The sequence below is a fragment of the Gadus macrocephalus genome, chromosome 1 (assembly GCF_031168955.1).
Source record: "Gadus macrocephalus chromosome 1, ASM3116895v1".
NCBI classification, from domain to species: domain Eukaryota; kingdom Metazoa; phylum Chordata; class Actinopteri; order Gadiformes; family Gadidae; genus Gadus; species Gadus macrocephalus.
The window spans coordinates 24,412,065-24,439,868 of record NC_082382.1 but is presented as its reverse complement, the minus strand read 5'-3'; the positions used below and the strand labels follow the sequence as shown (position 1 = coordinate 24,439,868).

The following is a 27,804-nucleotide window of genomic DNA, read 5'->3' as shown; positions in this document are numbered from 1 at the left end:
GACGTGCTCTGTGAGCGGCTGTAGGCCCTGGGCAGAAATCGTGTGCCCAAGGAACCGCAGGCTGGATTGGTTGAATTGGCATTTTTCCTCGTTTAGCTGGAGGCCAGCCCGCTTGATCGCTGCGAGCACCTCCTGTAAGTTGAGGTCATGTGCTGCCTTTACCTTTCCGTATATTATGACATCGTCCAAGTAAAATTGGACCCCTTTGCAGCCTTTCAGTACAAGCAACATCATCTTGGAGAACGCACTTGGGGCTGAGCACAGTCCGTATGGTACACGTTTGAACCGGAACAGTCCATCATGCGTTATGAATGCAGTTAAGTCTCGGCTCTCCTCTGCCAAGAGCATCTGATGGTAAGCGTTGGCGAGGTCTATTGTAGAAAACACGGTAGCACCACACATCTCAGAGAACAATTCCTCCATATGAGGAAGCGGGTAACTGTCCATCACTACCGCCTTGTTAGGCTCACGTAAGTCCACGCACAGCCTCACCGCACCGTTCTTCCGTCGCGTGACCACGATGGGTGAGACCCATGGAGATGCATCAATCCTCTCTATTACGCAGTTCCTCTCTATTACTCTCCGCAGTTTCTGTTGAACGGGCTGTACTGCTTCGTTGCCCTCCTTCACTTTCACCCGGTGGAGAAAGTCCTTAGCTAAGCCCAGTTTCACACCGGTCACTGGCCCAGGTTCGACCTCAGACACTGGAGCCGCAGGTGAGAGCACAGAATTTCCCACAATGGAAAGTCCAAGTGCCCTGAATAAGTCCATTCCCAAGACAGCAGTACCTGCCTTTTCCACCACATATAATACAGCTGGTGCTGTAGTATTAGCATGCTGCACTGTAGCTGATAGACAGCCTAGTACCGGGATATCTGACTTTGTGTATGACACTAACTTCACTTTTGGTTCAGTCAGGGGCACATTACTGAAATGCTCTCTGTAGACAGGTTCAGGAATGATAGACACAGCGGCACCTGTATCTACCACAAGTTCTACTGGGCAAGAAGCTGACTTTGCATTAATAGTCACTTCGCACGTTATTTTCTGAGCTGGACTATTTTTATCAATTCCCAGCACGCTAACTACACTTACATTTCTGGCTGGTCTTTCAGAAGACTTGCATACCTTTGCAAAGTGTCCCATTTTATTGCATTTCCGGCAGGTCATTTTCAGCGCAGGGCAGTCAGAAGCATTGGCAAGATGGGCAGATGACCCACACCTAAAACAGCGCGACTGTCTTGGTGTGCTCTTTGTAGGCGCCGCCTGGTGGTTGTTCATCCCTCTGCCTTTGAATGGACGTTTAGGCGTCGCCGTCACCGCTTGAACCGGAGCCCGCTCTTCTGGACCCAGCGTTCGCGCATATCCAATTGCGGATTCCACTTGCACTGCGATTTTCAGCGTTTTCTCCAGTGTCAAGTTTGCATCACTTTGCACCAACAGTCTGTCGCGCACTTTAGCACAGCTTGCATGCTCAATAAGCTGATCACGTATCATCTCGTCTCGGTTACCTTCAAATCCGCACGTTGTTGCTAGCTAGCGCAGAGCGGCAACATACTCCGTGATGGTCTCCTCCGTTTTCTGAATCCTTCGTCTGAACTTGTGACGTTCCACCACAACGTTTATTGCAGGAACGAAGTGTACACGCAGTGCATCCATTGCTTCTTTGTAAGATGCACCTGCGTCTGCAAGTGTGTAAAACACACGCTGGCCCTCTGTACCCAGACAATGTAAGAGGATTGCACGTAACCTCGTGTCTGGCCAGTCGTCCCCCTCCGCGTGTATGGCTAGTAGATAGTTCTCAAACATCTTAGCCCAGGTGTCGAACGGAATTGTAGGTTGTCCGGCACCCGGCAGAAATAACGCCGGTAGAGGAACGGTATTCATCATCCTCGTCGCCAATTTGTTCTATATTAACCTGCACTTGTTAATATAATAAAGAAAGAACGAGACGGGCACGGTAGACTCATTCAACGAGTATCATTGTATTCTTCTTCAACTCACGCAACGTCACATTACACAGTTTCAGTACAACACTAGGTAAGTGCGCCACCCGGTGGTGTAGTGGAGTAACAGGAACAGCACATAATACGACTGAATACACAACAGAATGTCGGAGGAAAATGGGGTTAAAAAGGATAAAAAATATCTCCCCATCAAGTTCAACCGCAGAGTAGCCTACGAAAAGAATAGATTGCAATAATATGAATGCTAAAGATATTAAAACACAATTGATTAAGCCTAGGCATATATATCAGTCCTAATCCTGAGCGCACGATCGGGAGGTGGAAGTTGCGCTTTAGATGCCTTCACAAGTCCAGCGGAGGGCTCCAGTTTTCGCCGGCCAAGTCATGCGCTGTGATATGTGTGACAGCTATGTTGCACAACATTGCAGCTAAGGCTGGGGTAGCTTTGGTTGAACCGGAGGACATTGAGGACGATGACGACGAGGAAGATCGGTGTGAGGACGGCCTCCCTCATAACTACGCGGCTGGTTTTCATGCACGTCGAAGAGTGATTGAGACTTTTTTTTAACCCCCTCCACCCTCCCACATGTCACTAAACATTCCCGTCAACGTGACCAATCCCCACCATATCCCAGCCTTTAGCCTAGCTGCTATGATAATTACTCCTTTCACAAAAAATAGATTACCAGCGTTGTTTAAAATGTCAGAAATCCGTTTTTCTGATTGCTATTCTGTCTCAGCCAATATTGTACAGTGTTTACCAAATGTTACCTCAAATGAAATGTTGAGGTCCACTGAATATCATGAAGAGGTAAAAAATATCCATGTCTGACATATCGGTTATTTTAAATTCAAACTTTATTAACGATTTAGACAAGAAATGTACAGATATCGGGTTGCTGCATTCGCTGTTTGGCCAGCAGCCAACATGTTAACGATGTTACCGACGATGCGTGGCTGGTGCTAGACTGTCTTGTTTACTTTCAGCTTGCGTCCATATCCTCGTTCATTGAACTTTGACCCCTTTTTAAGTGAGTTCCAACAGAGTGATAGATGCGGACTGTAATTTGATTATGGACGTATCAGTATATTACGGAGTGACGTAGTTCCGGTCACTAGTTGATGAGTTGAACCAGTTATAAAGACACGCTCGAATGAGCTCTGTATTAAGACCTGTTAACCTTCTAATAAATACCACGACAAGTGACACAACGTGTGCGTATCGTGACACGGACAATCCTCTAAAACAATGTAGTACTTATTTGTTTGCATATGTATAATACTTCAGTGCATTATCATTATTATTTTAAATTAAAATTTAATTAAAATGATAATGATAATGCACTGATATTTCAGTGAGTTAGCAGGCCTAATGATGTTGTTAATCTTGTTTCACAATACTTTGCATTTGTAATATGTTTTCTTTCCATTAAATACAGTTGCCTTATGGGAGAAACCTTTCAGTCTCTTCCTTTTTTTTTGTAATAAAAAATAAAAATGGCAATTAACATGACAAGGCACTTTGAATCTACTGAAAGTTAGTCTCAAATTATAAGTCTAAATTTTCCGATTGTAGTATACATAAAAATCTCTAGAAGTCAAGTGGTTATTGTTTCTTTCCATTCAATAGTATTGTCTTGAGCAGGCCCTGCAACTGAAAATGAATTAGAAGAGATTTAGGATATGCCCATGTCCAGCAGGTCACCCTAAAATGGACTAAGAATGCAGGAAATCGCATTTTAGAAATTCATTTTTTGGGGGGGGAGGACCCCCAGACCCCCCTCGGGGCTAAGCCCCGGAAGTACACAAAGTCTGGCTTCGCCTCTGGTGTGAATCGTTGTGCGTGAGTAAAACAGGTTTTGTGTGTGTGTGAATCGTTGTGCGTGAGTAAAACTCGTTGTGTGTGTGTGTGTGTGTGTGTGTGTGTGTGTGTGTGTGTGTGTGTGTGTGTGTGTGTGTGTGTGTGTGTGTGTGTGTGTGTGTGCGTGTGGTTTGGCATGAATCTAAAAAAAAAAGCGGAAAAGCGGCATTATGCCGCTTTTCCACCGCACATGTAGCTCGACTCGACACGACTCGACACGACACGACTCGACACGGTAGCAGCACGGGTGCTTTTCCACCGCAAATAGTACCTCCTGGACGTGGGCGGGGTCGGCTGCGCGAAAGGGCCGTGACGTATTTGTGTACGCGACGCAAACAACACATACGCAACCCACACATGGACAGAACCCACATAACAACAATGGAGGACATCGATCGCATTACTATTATTAGCTGGCATGTTGAAGAAGTTGGAGAAGTGGAACATGTTGGCTGCGGCGCTGCTATGGATGTTACCAGCATGGTTGCCATGTCGCTCTCGTGACTTCGTCACACTCTCTGGCCAATCAGTCGCCGGCTGTCTGCCGACGTCACCTTTTAGCATCGGCTCAGCTCGCTTGGAACCTAGAGCGAGTAGGTACTAGAAAAAGCAGCCACTTCAGGTACCAGATACCATGGTACCGCGGTGGAAACGCAAAAAATGCGAGCTGAGTCGAGTCGTGTCGAGTCGTGTCGAGCTGGTACCATGCAGTGGAAAAGCGGCATAACTGCATATACCTGGCTGCCTGCCACCCGTGACAGTTGATGTTACGCCCTGGTGTGTATGTTGATCAGAGACGAGAGTTACGACGATCTCAATCAAAGTAAGTCATCTAAACGCACTCTAAATCAAATCAGATAGCCTCGTCAATATATTCTTCACGACATTATGTTATAAGTTAAGTGGGTAGGCTACAACAACTATTGCCGCTTTTCCACCGCACATGTAGCTCGACTCGACACGACTCGACACGACACGACTCGACACGGTAGCAGCACGGGTGCTTTTCCACCGCAAAAAGTACCTCCTGGACGTGGGCGGGGTCGGCTGCGCGAAAGGGCCGTGACGTATTTGTGTACGCGACGCAAACAACACATACGCAACCCACACATGGACAGAACCCACATAACAACAATGGAGGACATCGATCGCATTACTATTATTAGCTGGCATGTTGAAGAAGTTGGAGAAGTGGAACATGTTGGCTGCGGCGCTGCTATGGATGTTACCAGCATGGTTGCCATGTCGCTCTCGTGACTTCGTCACACTCTCTGGCCAATCAGTCGCCGGCCGTCTGCCGACGTCACCTTTTAGCATCGGCTCAGCTCGCTTGGAACCTAGAGCGAGTAGGTACTAGAAAAAGCAGCCACTTCAGGTACCAGATACCATGGTACCGCGGTGGAAACGCAAAAAATGCGAGCTGAGTCGAGTCGTGTCGAGTCGTGTCGAGCTGGTACCATGCAGTGGAAAAGCGGCATATGACATGTAGGCTAGGCCTATAATAGTGATAGTTGATAGGGATATTCCTACTTTCATTTTCAATCGGTTGAGACTAGGAAGTAAGAAGGTGGTTTCTCCCAGTCGTTTTTATTTTTAAATCCACAGAAACAAAAAGCAAAACGGACCGAGCTCTTCTGCCGTGGCGCGGTGAAATTGGTTTTATATTCGACATTCGTCTATTTTCCGAGTCGGGAGAAAGATCAGAGAAACCCATGGACATAATAAAGGGAGAAACCGCGCCGAATACACTTCCTAGTGCCATACAGCAGCGGAATGCAAAATCAAAAAAGTGCAAACGTCTTTTTTTTTCTTCCAATTCTTAATAACTCATTTGTTTTTGTATCAACACCAAACTTCTTCTGATGTGTTCATGAACTAATTTGGGACTTCCCACAACCCTTTGTTTTAAAGAAAAACCTTTTAAATTTTGTAAAAAGCATGCGTAATCATTGTGTATAGTTAGGCTAATTCATATTCAAGGCTTTTATTTTGTAATAGCTCACTTGTTTTTATAGATATCAACACCAAACCACGTCTGATGTGTTCATGAACTCACTGTGGAGTTCCCACAACCCTTTGTTTTAAAGAAAAACCTTTTTAAGAAATACAATAAAAAAGTAGTCAGTCCATATATATATCGATATATATCAATATATCGATATTGAAGTCTTTTTTTTAATAGCTCACTTGTCGTTATAGATATCGACACCAAACCACTTCTGATGTGTTCATGAACTCATCAGAGTTGGTTTGGTGTTGATATCTATAACAACAAGTGAGCTATTACAAAATAAAAGCCTTGAATATGAATTAGCCTAACTATACACAATGATTACGTCTGCCTTTTAAAACAATTAAAAGTTTTTTTCTTTAAAACAAAGGGTTGTGGGAACTCCCCAATGAGTTCATGAACACATCAGAGTTGGTTTGGTGTTGATATCTATAAAAACAAGTGAGCTACTAAAAAAAAGACTTAAAGGTTTGGTATGGAATTCTCTTTTTTGGCAATTTTTTTCTAAATTACTTGAAATCCTTATCATAACCCACTTACAGCCACTGAGTTAGAAGTACTGACATGAAAATTGAACAAGTCAATCATCTGTGAAACGGGCAGGGCTCGAAAACTCCAGCCAATGATTTCCAGAACCACCGAGTGGCATTGGACAGTAAGTACGTCAATCAAACGGTCGTACTGCACTCCCCCTCCCCCGCTCCCCGCTCCCCAACTCTGATGTGTTCATTAACTCATTGTGGAGTTCCCACAACCCTTTGTTTTAAAGAAAAACCTTTTAATAAAGAATAATAAAAAAAAAGTAGTCAGTCCATGTATTGCATCCATATTTAAAGGTTGGGTATGGGATTTGCGAAACGCCAGCAGATTTTGAAAATACACAACTCAAATGGTCCTCCCCACTCTCCTTCAACGCTGACTCTGACTCCACCCATTCCAAGTACATGGACGCGCAATCATGCACGAGCACGAACACAGATGCGCAAGAGCGAGCTATTAGCTAGTTTGCTAGCTCCAGTAGCTACCGCAGGATAACAACAAACAGAAGCTTGCTCTGGGGCACGAGCTTTGAGTATGTGCACGAAGGGGTCACGCGCGGGGGGAGGGGGAGTGCAGTACGACCGTTTGATTGACGAATTTCACCCCGCTTTCAGCCGCCTGGAGAATGATGGTTCTCTAGGATGGGACGAGTCAGTCATGGTGGAGGTTACACTTGAAGGAATCCTACATTAAACTTATGTCAGTGTCATCCATTAACCAAATAATTAACCAAAGAAAGGGAGGAGCAGTGATAAAAAAATGTAAACAAAATCCATGGGGAACCATGATATCCATGTTATTTCTTAACTACATGTTCAGTTGTTTTTTAGGAAAGTGTTACCGAAACAAGTAACTACATTTAACAGCTGTATTTTCTTCTATCTCTCCCCAGATATTTCTGAAGTTCAAGAAGAAACCTGTAGTTTCAAGTCTTGCAATGACACAGTCTTGCAATGACACACAGCCACAGAACTGCTGTCAAATTTCATTCGTTGGATGGTTGAAGCTCACACAAAAGGGATCACCATGTTCTTAGCGTTCATGTTAACAATATGTTCAGTTTCTGTTATTTGTGGAGTTGCTAGTACTGCATCACCATCGTGTCCCAAGGATGAATACAGAGTGGGAATTGAATGTTGCCCTGCATGTCCAGCTGGTAAGAGTAAAATGTCTGAAGTGTTGTTAAACATATGAATATAAAAATATAATGAGATTGGAGAAATTCAACATTATCGTTTTAACAGGAAAGCAAGTTTCTAAGGATTGTGAAGAGAGAAGCATGACAAAGTGCAAAAATTGCTCCGATGGTACTTTCCAAAAAGGCCCTAATGTGAAGAAGCAGTGCTCTAACTGTACAAAGTGTGATGCAGGTACATTTATATTATTTAATGGAAATGCCCCCCATGCAACCCCCATGTTGTGTTGATGAGAACGTTGTGTTGTTCATGTCATGTTTGCATCAGAGAAGTTATGTTGTTCATGTTTATATCAGATAAGTTGTGTTCATGTTTATATCAGAAGTCGTGTTGTTCATGTTTGTATCAGAAGTTGTGTTGTTCATGTCGATAGAGAAGTTGTGTTGTTCATGGTTATAGTAGAAGTTGTGTTGTTAATGTCGATAAAGAAGTTGTGTTGTTCATGTTTATATCAGAAGTTGTGTACTCTCAGGTGGTCTCAGGGTCCTCTGTAACTGTTGTGATTGACAGGTCTCGGCCTGAAGGTGAAGAAGTCGTGTTCATCAACATCAGATGCTGTGTGTGAGGTCCTGGATGGATTCTTCTGTAGTGACTCTAACGGAGGTGGATGTAGGGTCGTTCAGAGACACACGGTTTGCAGTCCTGGACAATACATCGGTCAAAGAGGTTGGTGTTCTATATATACTGTACGTCAACATTAATTATAGCTTTGAAAAAGCATATCTGAGATATGGTGTTCTTCAATAAAACATGTATATTCCTACAGGAACAGCAGATAAAGACACAGAGTGCCTTCCATGTGCTAATGGTACTTTCTCAAATGGCACATCATCATGCCAACCCCACACGATGTAAGTGGAGTTAACTAATTAATCACGATTAATCAAAGCATTATCATTGGATTTGGCAGATAATTTTTTTAATCGATTGACTGCTCACTCTTTATATGTACACTTCATTAATTGCCAGTTAGGCCTGGGCCATATATCATATGTTTATTGGTCTGTTTATTATTTGATAGTCCTTAGAATACATACAGAAGTCATTATGTTTGTAGTTTACTCCTCTATTAATCGTAAAAATTGCATAATAACATATAGCAAAAATATCATTAAAGGGACCCTTCACCTATTTGCATTAAGCTTTGTATCGTTAGAAACCCAGTCATATTTTTTAATGGTCTTGCATCATTCCATCATTTTCCCCTGACACGGGGCACTAGTTCCTAATTTTGAAACCCGCCGAGGGGACCCACTGACGCTACAGACCTATTACAGATCAGTGCCAGTAGGTGGGACTGAGGTGTGTAGGGTTTAAACGCTATGAGTTCACCGGTGTGAATTTGCGCTACGGTATGGATTTTGACGTTCCCTTTTGACCGGTGTGACCGCTAGATCACACGAGCGCTAAAGAAGCAATGACGTAGTACCAGAGACGCAGTCGTTTATTCATAACACCATTCGGACGCGCACACAGCTTTGGGCCGTGTTCTATAAGATAATCTAGAACACTCCGGGAGCTCCGGCGGCAGACCTGGAGCTCTATATCTAAATTATATAATATAACATGCAGACATCTATGCAAGGGATAATGTATAGAACACCGGTCTTTATCGGGAAAATAAGCCCCAACAGGGCAAACAGGACACCGACGCGAAGCGTATAATAAGACCCTGAAGGGGCTTATTATTCCGCTTATTACACGGCTACTTGCCAAAATGAAAAAATAAATTCACACGGTGTGTCTTTTTATATTACCATTCGTAGTGATGATCAGCAGAGAAATAGTCTGCCAAAGACGTTGGCGTCGCTTAGCAACGAAATACACTGGGGTTGATAAGTTACCGGACTACTTACGGATTGATACCAAAGACATAAATCAGAAGCAAAAAATCCGGAAGGCCCAGGCAAGTGAACGGAGCGTTCCACGGCATTGAGAAGAGCCGTGTAATAAAATAAAATATATAATATCACGGCAAAAAGCTGTGTGCACCTCCGGATGATATTATGAATAAACGACTGCGTCGGGTTCTCCGACGTCTCTGGTCCTTCCACATCAATCTGAAGTCGCGGTTCAATCTGGACTTTAGAGAGTCAAAGCCTAAGTTTCTTCCCCCAATTCCTTCTCAACCATGGCCGAGAATCAATACACGCTCTTATTTTGCAAACCCGCAACCACCCGTACCCGCGAATTACATTCCGCACCCGACCAGACCCGCTATCAATTGATACCGATGGCCGCTCCGCACATAAAGGAAAATTAGACCCATTAGATGGAACACTGGGGAATACATTATCTAGTGTTTGGCGTGGTGCTTCTTTTTCACATCATCCACTGTGGACGGTTTTAATTTACTCCTGAAGAACATATCCAGCACTGGAGAAGTCTCAATCGCAATCGTAAAACCCGCAACCAACCCGCGCTGTTCAGGCGTCCGACCCGACTCGCACCCGTGTCCGACACAGTACATTATTTTTCACCCATTTTATCCAAATTGTGTGGGTCACCGAACCCGTGCAGGACTCAGGCCGAGATAACCCCCACTACGAGTCTTTACTTGTTGTGGAAGTACCAGAGATGTCCGAGAACCCGACGCAGTCTTTAATTCATAATATCATCCGGAGGCGCACACAGCTTTTGTCCGTGATAATATATATTATATTATATAAATACCAATATATATTATATAATATTATATAAAACGGCAATAATCACTTTCTCCTCCTGCTGCGATTCACTCGCTGACTGAACGCTGATTGGCATTGTGGGAGTTGTCGTCTTCAATCCACAGTGCCAAAAAGTCACTGTCACCCTTTTCGCGGTCAAGAAGGCACCAAATTAGAAATGTATGTTACGATTCGACTACATATATATATATATATATATATATACATTTAATTTAGAGGCGCCTTTCAAAACACCCAAGGTCACCTTACAGAGCATATAGTCATCATACAATTTTTTAAAAAAACAAGACATTGTGGAAAAAGATAAATAAATAAATAAATAAACATAAGCAATAATAAATAAATAAAACAAAAACAGGACAAAACTAAAAAACAATCAAAACAGTGATCAGTTAGACGTTGTGTGCGAGTATGAACAGGTGAGTTTTGAGTTGTGACTTGAAGGTTGTAATGGTGTCTGACTGTTTTATGTGTGGGGGGAGGGTGACCCACTTATATATGACCCACTTCAATACAGATTCATGTCTCCACCGGTGAAATGCTCCTTTAATGCTTGACAATATATATAATTGACCATTTAGTCATTTTCCTAGAAGCGGTGTACAGTGAATTCAGACACTGGTAGATACAGGTCATTAGGAACAGGTAGGGGTCAGGCATCTAGCTCAAGAACCTTCCTTCCTGAAGGCCTTCTGGATGGTTGTGGACATTGGGGATTGAACCCCGTACCTTTGGACCCGGAGTCAAACCCCCAGTCTACTATCCTCCCCCCAGTATAGGATATACACTACACACCCTGAAACTAAACCTGTTGTCTGGTCCTTCTCATCTCAGATGTGAATCTGTGGGACTGAAACCAGGAACTGATTCAACTGATTCTGAATGTGGAGAACATGGTCCACATGCAGGACTAGTGGCAGGACTAGTAATACCAGGAGTCATACTGGTAATACTGGCTTTAATAATCGTAGCCATTACTCAGAATAAGAAAATAGGTAAGTGTTACATTCAACTAAGATGCATCATGTTGCATAAAATTAACAGTTGTCATGGTTACACTAAACCAACATGTATCATGGTTACATTAAACTAACATGTATCGTGGTTACATTAAACTAACATGTATCATGTTGATGCGAATGATATTCACTGCTGTCCTGACATTTTGATTTTGTATTGTATTGTTTATCTCTTTATAGCATTGCTTTATAGAAGTCTTTCGAAGGTAAGCGTTATCACTGGTTTGATACAGAACATAATAATATTTATTCTACTTCATTTAAGAATGCTCGATTCTGATTGGCTGGGAGGGGTGCATTAATCCGGCATATTGCCCACTGACTTGTCGGTTCTACTTGCTGCTGACTGAGCACAGTAGATCAATACGCCGCTTGTATAGTTTTCTATCACATACATTTCCAACATGAGGTCCATAGTAAAAATAAACCAAGGAGTGCATGTTTGATCGATCGTCATTAAAACTGACTTGATACGAATGTAGCAACTACGTTATTAAACTAGTGATCAGATCCAGCCTAGTGTGGTTGCTATAGAAACGAGTTACCTACAGCTGAGCTAACGTTATTCACCGTAGTTCTAAAGGGAACTACTTTTCTATGGAGGTAGATTTGTGTCTTTATTATGCAATCAAAAATAATAGGTTTGAGAGCAAAACTTTCCACACTGCAATCAAAAAATAGGTTTGAGAGCAAAACTTTCCACACTGCAATCAAAAAATAGATTTGAGAGCAAAACTATCGACACTGCAATCAAAAAAATGTTTTATTGCAAGATAAATTAATGTGATAAAAAAAATATTAATGGGAATCCAAAAGTTTTGTTTGCAAACCCAAAAGTTTTGTTTGCAAATCCAAAAGTTTTGTTTGCGAATCAAAAAGCTTTGTTTGCGAATCCTAAAGTTTTGCTTGCTAATCCAAAAGCTTTGCTTGCTGTTGAGCTGAATCTCGTGGGCGGGACCTACGCCGAAAGATGTAAGACACGTCTCTATTGGCCAGTCTCGATCGGAGTGACAGCTTGGCAACATCCACAGTTAGTAACGAGAGAGGGAGTTATATTTCATGTAGGCTACGCCGTCTAGGCTTCGCCTTATGGGCTTGTCCCGTGCGCGCACTTGCGCGCCCTGAAAATTTCGTAGGTCTCCCTGTCAGCCGACAAGGAGACCATGGCAGAGGAGAGCAGGGCGATGTTGTTGACCACCATGTCCGTCAGGCCGACAATCTCTTTCTGGAGGCGGTCGGGGGGCAGCGGCTTTTCGGATGTTGCCAAGCTGTCACTCCGATCGAGACTGGCCAATAGAGACGTGTCTTACATCTTTCGGCGTAGGTCCCGCCCACGAGATTCAGCTCAACAGCAAGCAAAGCTTTTGGATTCGCAAGCAAAACTTTAGGATTCGCAAACAAAGCTTTTGGATTCGCAAACAAAACTTTTGGATTCGCAAACAAAACTTTTGGATTTGCAAACAAAACTTTTGGGTTTGCAAACAAAACTTTTGGATTCCCATTAATATTTTTTTTATCACATTAATTTATCTTGCAATAAAACATTTTTTGATTGCAGTGTCGATAGCTTTGCTCTCAAATCTATTTTTTGATTGCAGTCTGGAAAGTTTTGCTCTCAAACCTATTTTTTGATTGCAGTGTGGACATTTTTGCTCTCAAACCTATTATTTTTGTTTGCATAATAAAGACACAAATCTACCTCCATACTTTTCAAGGGAGATGAACTTAAACAGAGTGTACATTTAATAAGCATGCAATACGAATAAGAAAAAGGCTAATGATTAAAGTATTTGAATTGTTTTATTATGTTGGCCTGCGCGAAGTAGAATAAACTGAATAATCACCTCAAGGCAGGGCAATAAACAGTTTGATATGCCCGGCTCGCGGAAGGTTAGCCGTCCACGAGCCGGGCATATCAAACTGTTTATTGCCCGGCCTCTCGGTGATTATTCCTTACGTGTAACCCTAACTGGCAGTGGTATGTATTTTAAAGTAAATGTATTTTATTCACTTTTTATTTTATAGAAAAAGGGAATAGCCGAAACAGACTATAATCTTGGTAAGTTCTTATTCCACATGTTACACTTTGTTAATGAGTAAAAGATCATTTATTAATATCCAGTGATCTGCAAGGGTTACTGACTCAAACACAGTCAAATGATATCACTGTGATTCAAAACATTTCATCTAATTGTACCAGAGAGTCAGAGCCTACCTAGCAGAGGGACCAGAGTGGCAGACCTACTGAACAACATCATCTAGATATTAGATTATAGAATGGAGCTATCCATGTATATAAGACTCTACTCTCATAGCTGGGGCGATGTGGCCAGCATAACGCCAGCTCAGTGGCGTTTATAACGTAGCTCACTGAGTCGTCATGACAACACAGAGCAGGGTCTAAGGGTAGAAAGACTTCTGTCCTTGTTTGACGACGATAATGTCAGCCGTCTCCCTACACGTATTCAGTCTGTCAAGATGTTCTCCTGTGTAGAGGCTAATTCAGAGTGGAAACACAATACAATATATAATACAACGATTAAAAGTGTATTCAGAAGCTTGCTCCTCTGGTTGTTTTTGTCTAGTTGTGTTTCTGGTGGTGTGTGTGTTTGTGTATAGCTGTGTCTGTCTGGTTGTGTGTTTCTTGTTGTGTGTGTCTGGTTGTGTGTGTCTGGTTGTGTGTGTCTGGTTGTGTCCTCATCTCCACCTGAGAGTACCCAGCTGCAGAGCTGCTCCACTGGGCTTCAGTCTTCAGTGAGTGTTGCTGCATGTGGAGGCTGGCTGTATGTCCTGACTCTCTGCTGCCTTCTCTTCCAGTACCTACTAGTGACGGTCCTGAACCAACCAGGGACCAACAAGAGCATAACATAACTATCCCTGATGAAACTATGGATGATCAAGACGATGACCAGAGTCTGGGTCCAGCCCCTCCCTCAAGCTCCTCACATAATGGATCTGTGTCAGTCTCCGTCCATCAGGAGGACCATCAGCCTGTCCTCATCAAGAGAGACAATGGAGCCTCCGAGGCCAGCCTCCTCAGTATGGGTCCCCCCTCCCCCTCCCGGTCCCCCCCCCTCAGTCTGGGTCCCCCCTCCCCCTCCCGGTCCCCCCCCCTCAGTCTGGGTCCCCCCTCCCCCTCCACCTCCCGGTCCACCCCCCTCAGTCTGGGTCCCCCCTCCACCTCCCAGTCCAGCTTCCTCAGTCCGATACGCTCCTCCACCTCCCGGTCCATACAATGGAGTCTCCCAATCAGTCTGGGTCTCCCCTCCCCCTCCCGGTCAGCAAGAAGGTTTCCTGTTCGCTCAAAGTCGGAATCAAGCTGCCTTGAAAATCCCAAGTTGCCCAGTGAGCGTGTTTCACTATTGATGGATCAAAACTTTGCAGAAGAAGAAGTAACGCCAGTTCACGAAAATCGCGATCGGCCTGAATGTGAATCTGATGACTTTAACTCACTAAAACGTGTCCCCATCAGGAGAGACCATGGAGTCTCCCTGGTCAAACCCTTGACTCTGTCAGCCAGAAGGTTTCGCTCCAAGTCGGAATCAAGTCACTTTAATATCCCAAGACCCAGGCGCCGTGCTTCACTACTGAAGGGTAATGACGTTGCAGAAGAAGTAACGCCAGTTCTAGAAAATATGGATCAACCTAAAAGTGAATCTGATGACTCAAACTCAAACTAGAGGAGGAAATACACCAGTCAGATTCCTTCCTGATGCCAGCTTTCACAGGAGAAGAGGCGTGGTGTGTTTATCATCATTATTTGAACAACCCTCACATTATTCTTCTATATATGGCTCACAGAGCAACGACAAGTGAGGGGTAAATAAATAGTATTAGATGTGCTCTTTGAGGCGTCCTGGGATATGATGGATAACGTTGGGAATGTTTTTATGGAGATGTTGGGTGAGAGGAAGCAGTTATGTTTGAAAGCAATTTTTTTATATGATAGCCTACTTTTTGATGTTTTTACACTATTTTGATGTCTACACTTTGTTTTGTTTTTACACTAAATTTCCTTTCCTAACGAGATGACCTAGAAAACAGTTCGAATTCTAAAAATGCCAAGGAAAGGTGCCTTGATGCAACCTTTAACCCACCTTTAGCATAGGTTACTCCTGACCAACCTTTACCAAAGGAAATTAGATGTTTGTAAACCATAATCCACTACGGTCGCAATATATATTAGTAGAAAATGTGCCATTTTAAGTTTGTTTCACTATTTTAATGTGTTTCGATGACACTTCTAGAGATAAATGTGAATTTAATTTTCCTGAACTTCAGTCAGTGAATGTAGGCCTATTTGATGTTCTGTATTGTGGCGATCACGGCCGTCGCTGCCGTATTCCGGGTGCTGCAAAGGATCCTGGGATAGTTCAGACTATCGCAGTGGAGCTGTAGCACCCTCCTGGGTCCTTAATAATTTACAACTGATTACAGCGTGCAAACGCTGGGGTCGGTCGGAATCGACTCCACCGAGCCGGTCCTGTTAGTGGGTTGGTTCTTCGTGTGTTGTTTGATTGACACGTGGGTGTTTAAATAAAGGCAGCTCGGGGTCGTGCTTTGTCTGGGGCGCGAGAGTTGTGAACTCCGTTAACCCGGTCTCCGTCTTGTCATTCCTGTGCTGCGCACCACAGTAAATTAGTTAAAGGGACGATATATATGCCGCCAGGTGTGAGTGATTAGCCGTGTATGAGTGTGTCACACTGACCTTATTTTTTTACCACCAAGTGTGAGTGTGATTGTGTGATTAGCCATTACAAGCAGTTTCAAGCGGCTGTGTCAACCTAGTGTATGGTGGATAGACCAGTTTAGCTTACCCAGTGGCCTGTACCAACTGGTAGGGCCTAAAAAAAAAAAAAGTTTGGTTCCTGTTGGTTGTCAGTTGAGGTCATGGGTAGGTAGGGAATTTATTTTATTTTTTTATTTTATTTTTTCCAGCGGCAATAGGTAGGTTGTTTTCATTTAAAAACGAGAAAATTCGCTCATCCTTGTACAGAATGAAGAGGTGCTGTACCAAAACGTAATTATAGTTTGCATCAAAAAATATATATATATATTTTTTTTTTATAAAGCTCATAAAATAATTTGGGTCGCACATAAATTGACAGGGTCGGTCGGAAACCGGAACCAAACAACATTTTTTTTTAGGCCGAGGCTGAATCGTAGGCCTACATCTTGGTGGACATGCCCGTTTCTCAATAAACAGTAGGCCTATGCCAATCAGGGTAAAGAGGCACCCAACTAAATATTTTTTTTAACTTTATTCACTCCTCACAAACTCACTCTCTCTCTCACACACGCGCGCACACACGCACGCACGCACAAATACACATACTTCATGTCTATTTATATCTGTCTCGAGGCCTATTTAATGAACTTGATATGTTGTCATGATTGAAGGCGTCTCAATGTAAAACATTCTGTATCTGTATAGCTTGTCGCTATCTTAACGATACAAGATCATTCATTAAGCAACAGGGTTGAGTTTGTGAACATTTGCCATCATTTGATGACAGACCGCCTGGTGACAGTCTGTCCACAGGGGGGCGCCAACACCTCGATGAGCGAGTTATGCGGTCATCTACCCACACATGGTTAACTTTCTGATTTAACCCTTTGAAAAAGTACGGTCCAAATAATCCTCTCCTATTCTACTGGACAATATATTTTAGTTTATGTCCTGGTTTAGGGTTAGGGTTAGTTATCAGTTATTATTATTTTTAATTTCACCAATAACTACAGACACGTGGTCATAACAAGCATCCATTCTGACGTGCCTGTGTATTCTCTTAAATGTGGTCTTTAATCCATAAGAGGATTTCTTAAAAAGTCCGATAATTCGTTGGGCTCGTCCTCGATGATCGTCGCGTCCACACTGGCTGCAGCTCGGGACTTACTGCACCAGGGGGCGGTCAGACCCCTCCGGATGGACCCGAGTGTATAGCGTCGACTTTGTGATTATAGGCTCTCTCACGGTCAAAATTAGGTTTTTATTACCCCAATAATTGTATCAAGGATCAACGATGCTTTAATTGTCATTTAACATTTACATGAAAAACGAAATACAGTACTCAGGTCTCAACCCTAGAATTAGTTTCCCTTAAAGGCACCCAGTGCAACTTTCGAGGCTTAAAAATAAACATTCAATTTCTAGTCTTTTTTACACGTAGTAAGTTTCAATAACTCCATACCATTACATACCGACATTTAAGCAGCAAAGATGAGACGTCGTTGTGTGGTGAGAACTGATACAAAATCGATAACAACAACAATGCCGCCATTTTCTTTATTTTTTGTAACCTACAATAAATAAAGCAGGCTTCCAGTCAATGGAAAAATGGCTTCTCCCCACCGGCGATCGTTGTTGTTTACGATTTTCTATCAGTTCTCACCACACAACGACGTCTCATCTTTGCTCCTTGAATGTCGATATGTAATGGTATGGAGTTATTGAAACTTACTACGTGTAAAAAAAGACTAGAAATTGAATGTTTATTTTTCATTGAATGTTTACATAAAGTTGCACTGGGTGCCTTTAAAGTAAACGATTAATATAAATAAAGACATAGGGCCTACTAAGATACAAAAATACATATTAAAAGAAGATATTTAAAGAAGGTTAGCAGCGTGAGTAGGAGTACAAGTGCAGCAGTAGGTTCCTTGTGAGTAAATTGATAAAGTGCAAATGCAAATCAGGTCGGCAGTCGGGGTCACATTAAAGTGCATAAGTGCAGTTAATCCACCCGCTGTAGTGCCTGCTTCTCTGCTACTGTGCAGCTGCAATACCACACAGTGATACAGGAAGTGAGGATACTCTCCACCACACACCTATAGAAGGATTCGAGTAGGGCTGTCTCCAGATGTGTGAAGGCTTGGTGGATAACGGCTGAAACTGCGTCAGCAGTCGAACGGTTCGGCCTGTAAGCGTACTGGTGACAGTCGGATGTGATGTCAATGGTGTTCCTGGTATGTGACATTACCACCCTCTGAAATGATGATTGGGGTGAGAGCAACAGGTCTATAGTCATTGAGACAGGTGACCGTCTGGACTTTTGGTACTGGAATGATGGTGGATGTCTTAAGACATGTTGGTACAGTGGCCTGGGCCAGGGAGGTGTTAAAGGGGACCTATTTTATTTTTTCCGACTTTTATGACCTATAAACGTTGTTATAATGATTGATAGTCATGTTGAACCATACTAAAGTGTCAAATAATGACGTACATGCATTTCGACGTATTCCCTGCTGACAGTCTGGGGTGGCTGTGCAGAGCGCTAAACACTCGGGACAACGTTTGCGATTCACTTGTTCACATTTCCGGGAAATCATCTACGTAGAGGCACTCCTGCCGCGCCCCCATATGCCCGGTCAAATCTGCCCGCGAGCGTGCTTCAAGGAAGGTAACCAATCAGAACGGAGTTGGGTTGGCAGGAGGGGGGCGAGGGGGCGGAGAAGGACGAAACCGAGCGTTGACAGAGAAGGCTGAAAGCGCCCAGATGAGAGGAAGAGTTTCCCGAAAATCAACATCATTTTTTGTGTATGGTTAAACATGACTATCAATATCAATCAATATAACAACGTTTATAGGTCATAAAAGTCGAAAGAGCATAATAGGTCCCCTTTAAAGATGTCACACATGACATGACCCCTGAGCGTTGGCATGCACAGTCCTTTAGGACTCGACCCGGAATACCGTCAGGTCCAGCTGCTTTGCGTGGATTTATTTTCTGCAGCAGGAGTGCCACCTCCCTCTCTGATACACTCAGTGCGTGGTCCCCTGGCGAGGGTATCAGCTTGGTGGTATCGGGAGGTATTGGAGGCCTCGAAACGGGCATGAAAGTGGTTCAGAGCATCAGGCACGCAGTGGCCGGCGGGGCGTGGTGCGTTCTCCTTGTTGTCGTTGGTAACACACTGAAGGCCCTTCCCCATGCTGGACGTACATGTATCTGGATTAGTGTCCTGGGATGTATCGTTGCCGTGTATTGTTTTTGCGATATAATAAACAAACCATGGACACAGCACACACAGTACATAGAGTATTCCTATTTTAATTTTATTTAAGTGTTAAGGCCTAAACGGAGGATGAAGAGGCCTACATGATGTATACCTGGCCTGTGCCAGGGATATAGTCAGCCTAATGTGCGTACAACAATGGGCATCACAATGGGGGAACAACAGACATTATCGGCATATCTTCACCGTTTAAATCCACCTTTCCTGAACCCCCGATGGCCCGAAGCAGACCTCTCTGAACGGGGCCGTGACGGCGTGGACCCACGGGGCCCCCGGCCTCTGCCACGGAGCGCTGCTCTTCCCAACAGGAGGCCCTTCACAGAGGAAGGCATCTATTGGTCCCAGGGCCACCATGGGGCCACCATGGGGCCACCATGGGGCCACCATGGGGCCACCATGGCATTAACCTAATGAGTTGTACGCAGTAATTAAAGGTGCCTCACTAAATGCTTTGCACACCCGCACCTCTCTCTCTCTCTCTCTCCAACCCCCTTTCCCCTCTCTCTCTCTCTCTCTCTCTCTCTCTCTCCAACCCCCTTTCCTCTCTCTCTCTCTCTCTCCAACCCCCTTTCCTCTCTCTCTCTCTCTCTCTCCAACCCCCTTTCCTCTCTCTCTCTCTCTCTCTCTCTCTCTCCAACCCCCTTTCCTCTCTCTCTCTCTCTCTCTCTCTCTCCAACCCCCTTTCCTCTCTCTCTCTCTCTCTCTCTCTCTCTCTCTCTCTCTCCAACCCCCTTTCCTCTCTCTCTCTCTCTCTCTCTCTCTCTCTCTCTCTCTCTCTCTCTCTCTCTCTCTCTCTCTCTCTCTCTCTCTCTCTCTCTCTCTCTCTCTCTCTCTCTCGCCCTCTACTTAGCAGAATTAATTATTAGGATCAATCAGTGATGCTGGTTGGCGGTGGAGCAGGGGAGGCGAGAGGACAGTGGTATTTAGTGTTGATTAATGAAGTGACCTTCCCCGCAGCCCTGGCTGTGCTTGAGACAAATCTATCCTGTTCTCAAAGTGACCCCTAGGGGGAGGTGCAAGACTGGCCAGTTGCCGCCGAGTCGTTTCTTAACTTGACGCAGGCTGTTTCTATCAGCTCCTTCGATACGTAAATCCTTATTTAAAAAGACAAACGAAGCAATCCTGTGACCTTGTTACCGCTGAAATGCACCATTCACATCCACCAGACAAACGGAACAACAGGTTGAAGAGATGGTATTTTTATTCAACGCTGGATGTCGGCCTAGTCACCAGATAGACTTTCATTGTTGTCCCGAAGCACATTGAAATGTCACAGAGCCGTCACGCATGCTTAAGTCAGCAGAATCTGCCCTTGTGATTAATTTGACTGTCAAATTGTTTCCCAAAACATTGGCGCTGGGCAACCGCTCGTCTGGAGAATGAGATCCGCCCAACTTGTCCTTTAGAAGAGCATCAGTGGGTCGAACTGCAACGTTGAGATGATGTGTAAAAAAACGAGCCTTTTTTGGAAATACAAGCATCACTTCTAGTTAAAGGATTCTGTAGAACTCTATGATGATCCTTTGATGATAAATAATTGCAACAAAAAAAAGGAAAAGGGGTATCCTGTGAATCTATAAGAAACGCGAAGCCCTTTCAAAGTCAACGAACAGGTAATTGTTGAATGGCAGCAGTGCAGATAATATAGACATTGCATTGAAATAAATATATATCATAAGCTATCAGTCCTTTATCAGCTCCCATGGGCCTATTGGCAGAAGGCTCCATCAGCACTTTTTAATTAGTTTTGCGTTAAAAAGCCCAGAAGTAATCTATCAATATGTGGGCTACGTACAAATACACCCAACACTGAAACGTGCAATTCCAGAAGTCCATTATATTCTTTCAACGGACCAAGCCAGCGGACAGCACAGATAATGCTATGATGTAAAGGTAGGCGACTGCTGATCTGCAGATCTGATTGATTTAATGTGTGGAATAGAGAGCGCCTGTTCCAGTGCGGTATTTCAACCTTTTTGTGCCGTATTTTCAATCAATTATTTTTTCTGCACATTTGGATTCACTGTGGCCGGTAGCAGTCAGGATGTGCACCGGTTAGTGCAAGACCTAATGGTAGGCCAATGCAAGCCCAAAGGGTTTAAAATGCAATCATTTTAATGTGCATTTTAAGGCCAACACGACTCAGTCCAGAACATATGTACAGTTTGTTGGCTGACGATCACACCTGATTTACTGGAGAGGTTAAGATGAATACAAAGATTCTGGAACGACCACTTAGCTAGCCTCTTCATTGCTGTTAACTTTATCACAACTTTATTTGAACTCATCATTTTAGCATACCATGACCGTATTATAGCCTTGACGACATAGCAAGATGTCACCGCTGCAGTGTTTCCCAACCTTCTTTACGATGGAAAGATTGGAAGATTCTGGGGGGAGACAGCCTAGAGCCAGGGCCGGAAACATCTTCCTACCTGTTTCGCCAGGGAGGCAGACATTCTAACAAAAAGAGGAACTTCTCAAACGTTCAGAAGCAGATTTTTGTATTGTGGCTAAAGTGGCCGGACTACATGGTGTTGATTTGAACCTTTTACAGATTCTTCTGCATCGTTTTCAAGGGTTGGCTGAGCTTTTGTTCAACAGATCCCCATCTCCCCCAACATGATTAGCCGCAACAAATTAGAAGTGAAAGAACGTGAAAAGCCAAAACCATCCAGGTTGGAGTTCTGACCATCCGACTTTAAACATTATTCTATAGTTTGATATATGAGAGGAGAAGATCCCTAGTATCCATCTATATATGTCCCAGTGAAATAATAGTAGTTCCCCCATTGCTACGAATCATTAGTCTGTTCACATACGTAGATGGGACCTCTACCTTTCAAAATATTCAAATAAAAAAATGTAGCGTGAAATATCTATAGCTCATGAGCCAGCAATCTCCCTGTGAGTCCGAATGCATTTCAGGCGACCCCAATTGAGATTCCAACCCCAAAGGTTGGGAAATACTGTGACTAACAGCAGCTCTGTCTGTTTCAATACCCCGAATCCTCCTTACAATCATTCATCACTCCCAAAGCTCCCCTCCCTGCACCTTAGCCCAGCTAGTCCATGTGCGATGCAGAAAAGGGATATCAGCCCACTCCATTAGCTCAGGGCTAATGGTGATGGTGGGGCCAGCCCATAACAGACCAGAGCGTAGCATATCGCTCTTTCCCCTTGCTAACGGCGCGCGCTCTATCACTCGGCCAATTCCAGCCCAGGTGCTACGTTTCGGTGCGGCAATGCTAATGCTGCAGTTTTGGCGGGAATGCAATAACGTTGCGGCGGCCGGGTCATTACCGGCCTGACCTTGAGGATCAGTGTTTAGCATTAGCCGGCGTGGGCCGTAGGAGGGGTTCAGGACATTGACTTTTCATTTGGCAGCAGGGGGGAATATTGGGGAGATTATGATGCTATGCTGGATAGCTTAAGTGTCTTCACTTGAAACAAGCTTAAGTGTATTCACTTGAAAGCAATGCGCTTTGTCTGATGGTGTCGGGTCGGACACGGGCGGGGACTCGGGTTTTAAAACCATTGTGCTAACGAGGTGAACGTATTGATTTGCACATGCAGGAGCCGCAGAAAACAAACGTTGGACAGGTATCTTTCAGCTTCGAGGAATATTATTTCGCTGTGTAAAGTCTGCTGTTCGGTCTCCAGAAATGTTCTGGTGTTTCCATGTTAGGAGCTAGGAGCTAAAGAGTGACTATCCCGACCTAGCCTGGTCCCACCAGACTCTCGAACTTCATTTCATTTACACAGAGAGTCTGGACCCACTCAATTGACAAACGTTAACTCACTTGAAGGCGGGTGTCTGTTGAAGTTTAATACAACTGGATCTGCCCAGTGACACTCTGGATCTGCCATTACCAATCGCTAACGTTTGGCCGGCATCACGTTGCGCGCAGGCTGTCAACAAACCAAACACAGTGCGTGAAGACGTCCGTCAACGAGAGCTGATTTTAACGTCATGTTCTAAGCCACTCCCTCTGTCCGCTGATTGGACACACACGATGTGGACGGAGAAAACCCACTAACATTCCGCGGACCCAGACGTATGCTGCGTTCGAGTATTCTCTGCAAACCGACTCGGATCTCGGAATTGACGCCACGCCCACACCTCAAGCGTTTTATTATTTCGCTCGGTCGTTGGAGGAAAACATGGACGCCCCCCGGAAAGCTGTTGTCGCGGTAGCATTGGCAGAGGACCAGGCGCTCCAAAATAAGTAGGCTATAGGCTATAGCCTACTTATAGATACGGACGCAGTAAGGTATTGCAGTAATACGAGTGATTGAAATTGCCGTTTAAACCACCATAGTGGTCCAAGCACAATGAAAACAGTTCATACTTCAAGTCACGATGGGCGCAGCCATCTTGAATTCTGTCTCGGAATTTCGCTCGGTCACCACTGAGTTCATCCGAGTGGCGAGTTCGCCTTCCGAGGAAAAGGGGCGTGTTTGTGCGTGTCGCTAGGCAACGTCCTCGGACCTCCGAGACGGATGGATATTAAAACGCAGCAGTAGTACTGAAGGGAAATTAAAATTGAGCGGGAGTACTACTTAGGCGGGCGGAGCCAGGCCAATCCCGACCTCTTCTGAATACAAACCTTTCACTTCAAAGATACGCCACCGAGCCCGGCAGCGACGGACCGAACAGCTTCTGCTGCTCCTTATTCCCTGAATCAAACGACACATTAATGGAATTCCTTTCTGTAAAAACAAAAAACAATAATCATGCCTCACATTTGTATTCAGACATTTAGCCGACACCTTTATGCACAGCGACTCTCGAGCGGGGCCGAGGACGATCAAAGCATGCAATCAAAATCGGAGCAGCTAGGAAAACTAAACAGCACAACATAGTAAAAAGAAAAAGAGTGGCACTGATGTATTGATGTACGCAACGTGCCGTTCAATATTCAAACGGTCCTTCAGAGGCATGGAGGAGGTTCGACCCAGGGTCCCTGCTTTACAACAACGGCGCTGTTCCGCTTGGCCATTGAGGCTCACTCAGACTGAGGGTGGAGGGGGGGGGGGGGGCTTATCATTCCAATTACAAATAATATTGATAGCATCGTTGCTGTGTCCTCCAAGTCCCCCCACTATCGCAAATGATATCCTGTTGGATCAATGCACATCCGACCCACATTTAGTCGTCTCCTCATATCCGTTGGTCAGAGGACCCTACCATGACCGCCGCCGCTAACGAGCAGTATCGCCATGGAAACAATGGTTCTTACGCTGACTACAGTGTAACATGTTAAAACCACGTTAAAACGACCGGAGGACCATCTGTGTGTGTGTGTGTGTGTGTGTGTGTGTGTGTGTGTGTCTGTGTGTGTGTGTGTGTGTGTGTGTGTGTGTGGAGAATGGGCTCTTGGGAACATGTTCTCGTTAGTTTGTTAGTCCTCATCTCGTCAGTTATGTCCTCGTAAGTGTGCAGCCTCATAACATAGCACGCTTATAAGGTAGCATGCTCATTAGCTAATGTCCCCATAAGACGGTATCATCATAACGTATAATGCGCCTGCTCATTACTGGTGTCCTCATAAGATGGCTTCCTCAAAACATAGCGCCCTTATAAGGTAGCATGCTCATTAGCTAATGCCCTCATTAGATAGCATCCTCATAATGTAGCGCCCTTATAAGCTAGCATGCTCATTAGTTATTGGTTGCGTCCTCACAAGGTATTTTCCTCATGAGCTGGCTTGCTAATAAGGTACAACCCAGGTGACTTGAAGGAATTGTTGTCCTCTCTCCTTTGCAAAGCCGGGACAGTTTTGCCGGAAAAAAGGAAGTGTCATCAAATCCCCTCAGTGCCTCCAGACGTCTGGTCATATCTCTCTCAACCCAGGGAGCTCGCCCTCGGGTGCCGCCATGCCCCAGCTTGAACGAACGCAGTTCACCTAACGGCCAAAGAGGCCGTATTGAGAAGGAATCTCAGATTCTATCACAGTCCTTTTAAAGGACAGTGCAGACGAACACAAACACAGCATGAATTGCTTCTTCAATATCTTACCATTACATCCTAACACCCTAACACATCTGCTCTCCAGCAAGCCACTCGTCTTCCCCGCGCTCAGGAGGGGGGGCTCTGCTCTCGCCGAGTCCCCAGAGTCAGCTGACCTGAGCTTCTTCATGCTCATTGGTCCCCGGACCAATGAATCTCTGTCTCCGTGTCCTCTTTCCTCCCGGCCCCCGCCCGGCCCGCTGTCCTAGCTCTGAGCTGCGTGAGTGTTGCTAGTCCCCAGGGTCCGAAACACAGAACAGTTTTACTCCTTGCCCTTCCCTGTCTCAGAAGTTGGTGAGTGTGTCTGCTGGGAATCTGACTGCGTTCACACTGAAAGAGAAAGCAGATCCGTGGCTCAGGGTGAATAAATACAAAGGCAACGCAAAAAAAACGATTACACGCCGGCCAAGCCGACAGAGGGAATGGCAAATGACGCAAAACTCACCTCATTCGCGTGTTCGCTTGAGTGGAAATATTTGAACTTCGCCGTGAGTTTTTGATGAAGTGGTTCACGCGAGCAGCCTCGCCGGAGTAACGCGAGGAGAACATTCGCTTCGCTTCGTCTCGTTCGCTGTGGTTTCCCTTGATCAGGAACCAGGGCAGTCTGCGAGCTGTGTGGATTAGTGGCCCTTTCTGACATCACCACAGTTTGAATTAAAACCAGGGGGACAATAGATATTACATATTATCTTTGAACTCATCCTCTTTTTGTACTATTGTAGCTAATGATTATTATCACTATTGAATATAAAGCACAACACTGGTGGTTGTGATCAAAGCTCAAATCTTAGCCGCCTCTCCTGGCTTCTCTTAAACACCCGTTACTCTTCAGCTGAATCTGTACAAGGAAGTTGTTTTGACAAATGATATCGGCAACAGATGTTCGAGTGAGACCAGGAGAGGTGATTACGATGGTTTGATCACCGAGACCAGTATGGTCCTTTAAGTGTTGCCTTTTTACCTTCCTGATTTCATTTCCACGTCTCGTTGGAGATGACAGACAGCGGTGTGCAAATCGTTTTTCCACTAAATCAATTTTCCTTAATAGCTCCACAGAACAGCTTGGTTAAGATCTGCAGACAAATGGCCCAACCCTGGCAGATCTCCCCCTAGCTCAGCTCCTAGCCTAGCGTAGCTCCTCCCCTAGCCAGACGCTAATCTTCTCCCTATCTCCACCACCAGCTTCTGTTCGTGGCTCGGCCCCAGACGTCTGGCAGGAAGTGGATTGGACTTGTTACTTTATTGAGCGTCATTCAGTCATTCAGCAAAAAGACCATTTCAATCCGAGACAGAGTGTGTGTCTGTGTGTGCATGTAAGTGTGTGTTGTCATAGCCCTACCTGTCAAATCAAAACATGACTGATTGTTACTTGTTGTTGTTCTGTGTGTGTATGTGTGTGTGTGTGTGTGTGTGCGTGTGTATGTGTGTGAGCACACAAGCTTGTGCATGCAGGTTCCTGTTAGTATTCGGGAGAAATATTGTGATTAATGATCCTTCACTTGGCTGTCTAACTATAAACAGAAGATTCAGCTGTTAGCTAGCAATACAATTAGTCAGCTGTGACATCTCTCTCTCTCTCTCTCTCTCTCTCTCTCTCTCCCCTCTGTTTCTCTCTCCCTCTCCCCTCTGTCTCTCTCTCTCTCCCCTCTGTCTCTCTCTCCCTCTCCCTCTCTCCTCTCTCCCTCTCCCTCTCCCTCTCTCCCCTCTGTCGGTCTCTCTCTAACTCTCTCTCTCTCTCTCTCCCTCCCTCCCTCCCTCCCTCCCTCCCTCCCTCCCTCCTGTCAGTGGGACAGACAGTGCTGTAATGCTGTGTTGTCAGGCTGCCTGATAGCCTGTGCGGAGAGAAAGGTCAGGATTTACATCAACTATAGGACTCTACGTGGACACATCGCATCACGCCGCTCTTATGGTATTACTTTCCCTCTCTCTCCCCCCCCTCTCTTTTTTTATCACATTATGTCTCTCTCCCTGCACTCTCCGTCTTCTGTGTTTGACTTTGCCTCATTCACTGTCCGTCACGCAGACATGTATGATGACCACACACACACAACGACAAGAAACAATACACATACCGTGCACATACACACTGGCACTTTTTAACAGAAAAGTGAGTACATTTACACACACACAAACATACACACACTCTACTAGACTATACCGGTCTCTACTTATCTGTACTTATCTCTACTACTTACTATTGTATTCCAGTAGGAAACAATAGAGTATTATATACAGTATAGTGTATTTTACTATACACGTCTTGACTGGTCCCTACCAGTCTCTACAGGACTTAACCGGTCCCTACCAGACTTAACCGGTCCCTACCAGACTCTACCGCTGTCTACTCATCTTTACTGGACCCGGCAGACTCTATACCCATCAGAGAGAGAGAGAGCGAGGGGGGGAGAGAGAGAGAGAGAGAGAGAGAGAGAGAGAGAGAGAGAGAGAGAGAGAGAGAGAGGGAGGCAGAGAGAGAGAGAGAGAGAGAGAGAGAGAG

General features: G+C 44.7%; 1 protein-coding gene and 1 long non-coding RNA gene across 4 annotated transcripts in view; one reads left to right on the top strand and one right to left on the bottom strand.

Moving 5' to 3' along the window:
* Nucleotides 1-4,552: 4,552 nt before the first annotated feature.
* Nucleotides 4,553-27,804, top strand: part of LOC132459247 (tumor necrosis factor receptor superfamily member 3-like) — a 276,712-nt gene continuing 253,460 nt past the window's right edge. For 2 of the 3 annotated variants that reach the window (XM_060053657.1, XM_060053661.1), the window contains exons 1-5: nt 4,565-4,651; nt 7,272-7,535; nt 7,624-7,749; nt 8,086-8,241; nt 8,342-8,426. In XM_060053657.1, coding sequence (XP_059909640.1) covers nt 7,376-7,535; nt 7,624-7,749; nt 8,086-8,241; nt 8,342-8,426 — 527 coding nt within the window. In that variant the 5' untranslated portion in view covers nt 4,565-4,651; nt 7,272-7,375. Of the gene's footprint in view, nt 4,652-7,271; nt 7,536-7,623; nt 7,750-8,085; nt 8,242-8,341; nt 8,427-11,096; nt 11,258-11,461; nt 11,488-13,306; nt 13,341-14,098; nt 15,992-27,804 lie in introns of those variants that run through there. The other variant, XM_060053649.1, reaches the window with a different exon arrangement.
* LOC132459243 (uncharacterized) lies at nt 20,013-26,715 on the bottom strand. The gene is made up of 3 exons (XR_009526172.1): nt 26,269-26,715; nt 25,753-25,940; nt 20,013-25,637 (listed from the first exon to the last, which is right to left on the bottom strand). It is a non-coding gene; the product is annotated as an uncharacterized LOC132459243 (long non-coding RNA).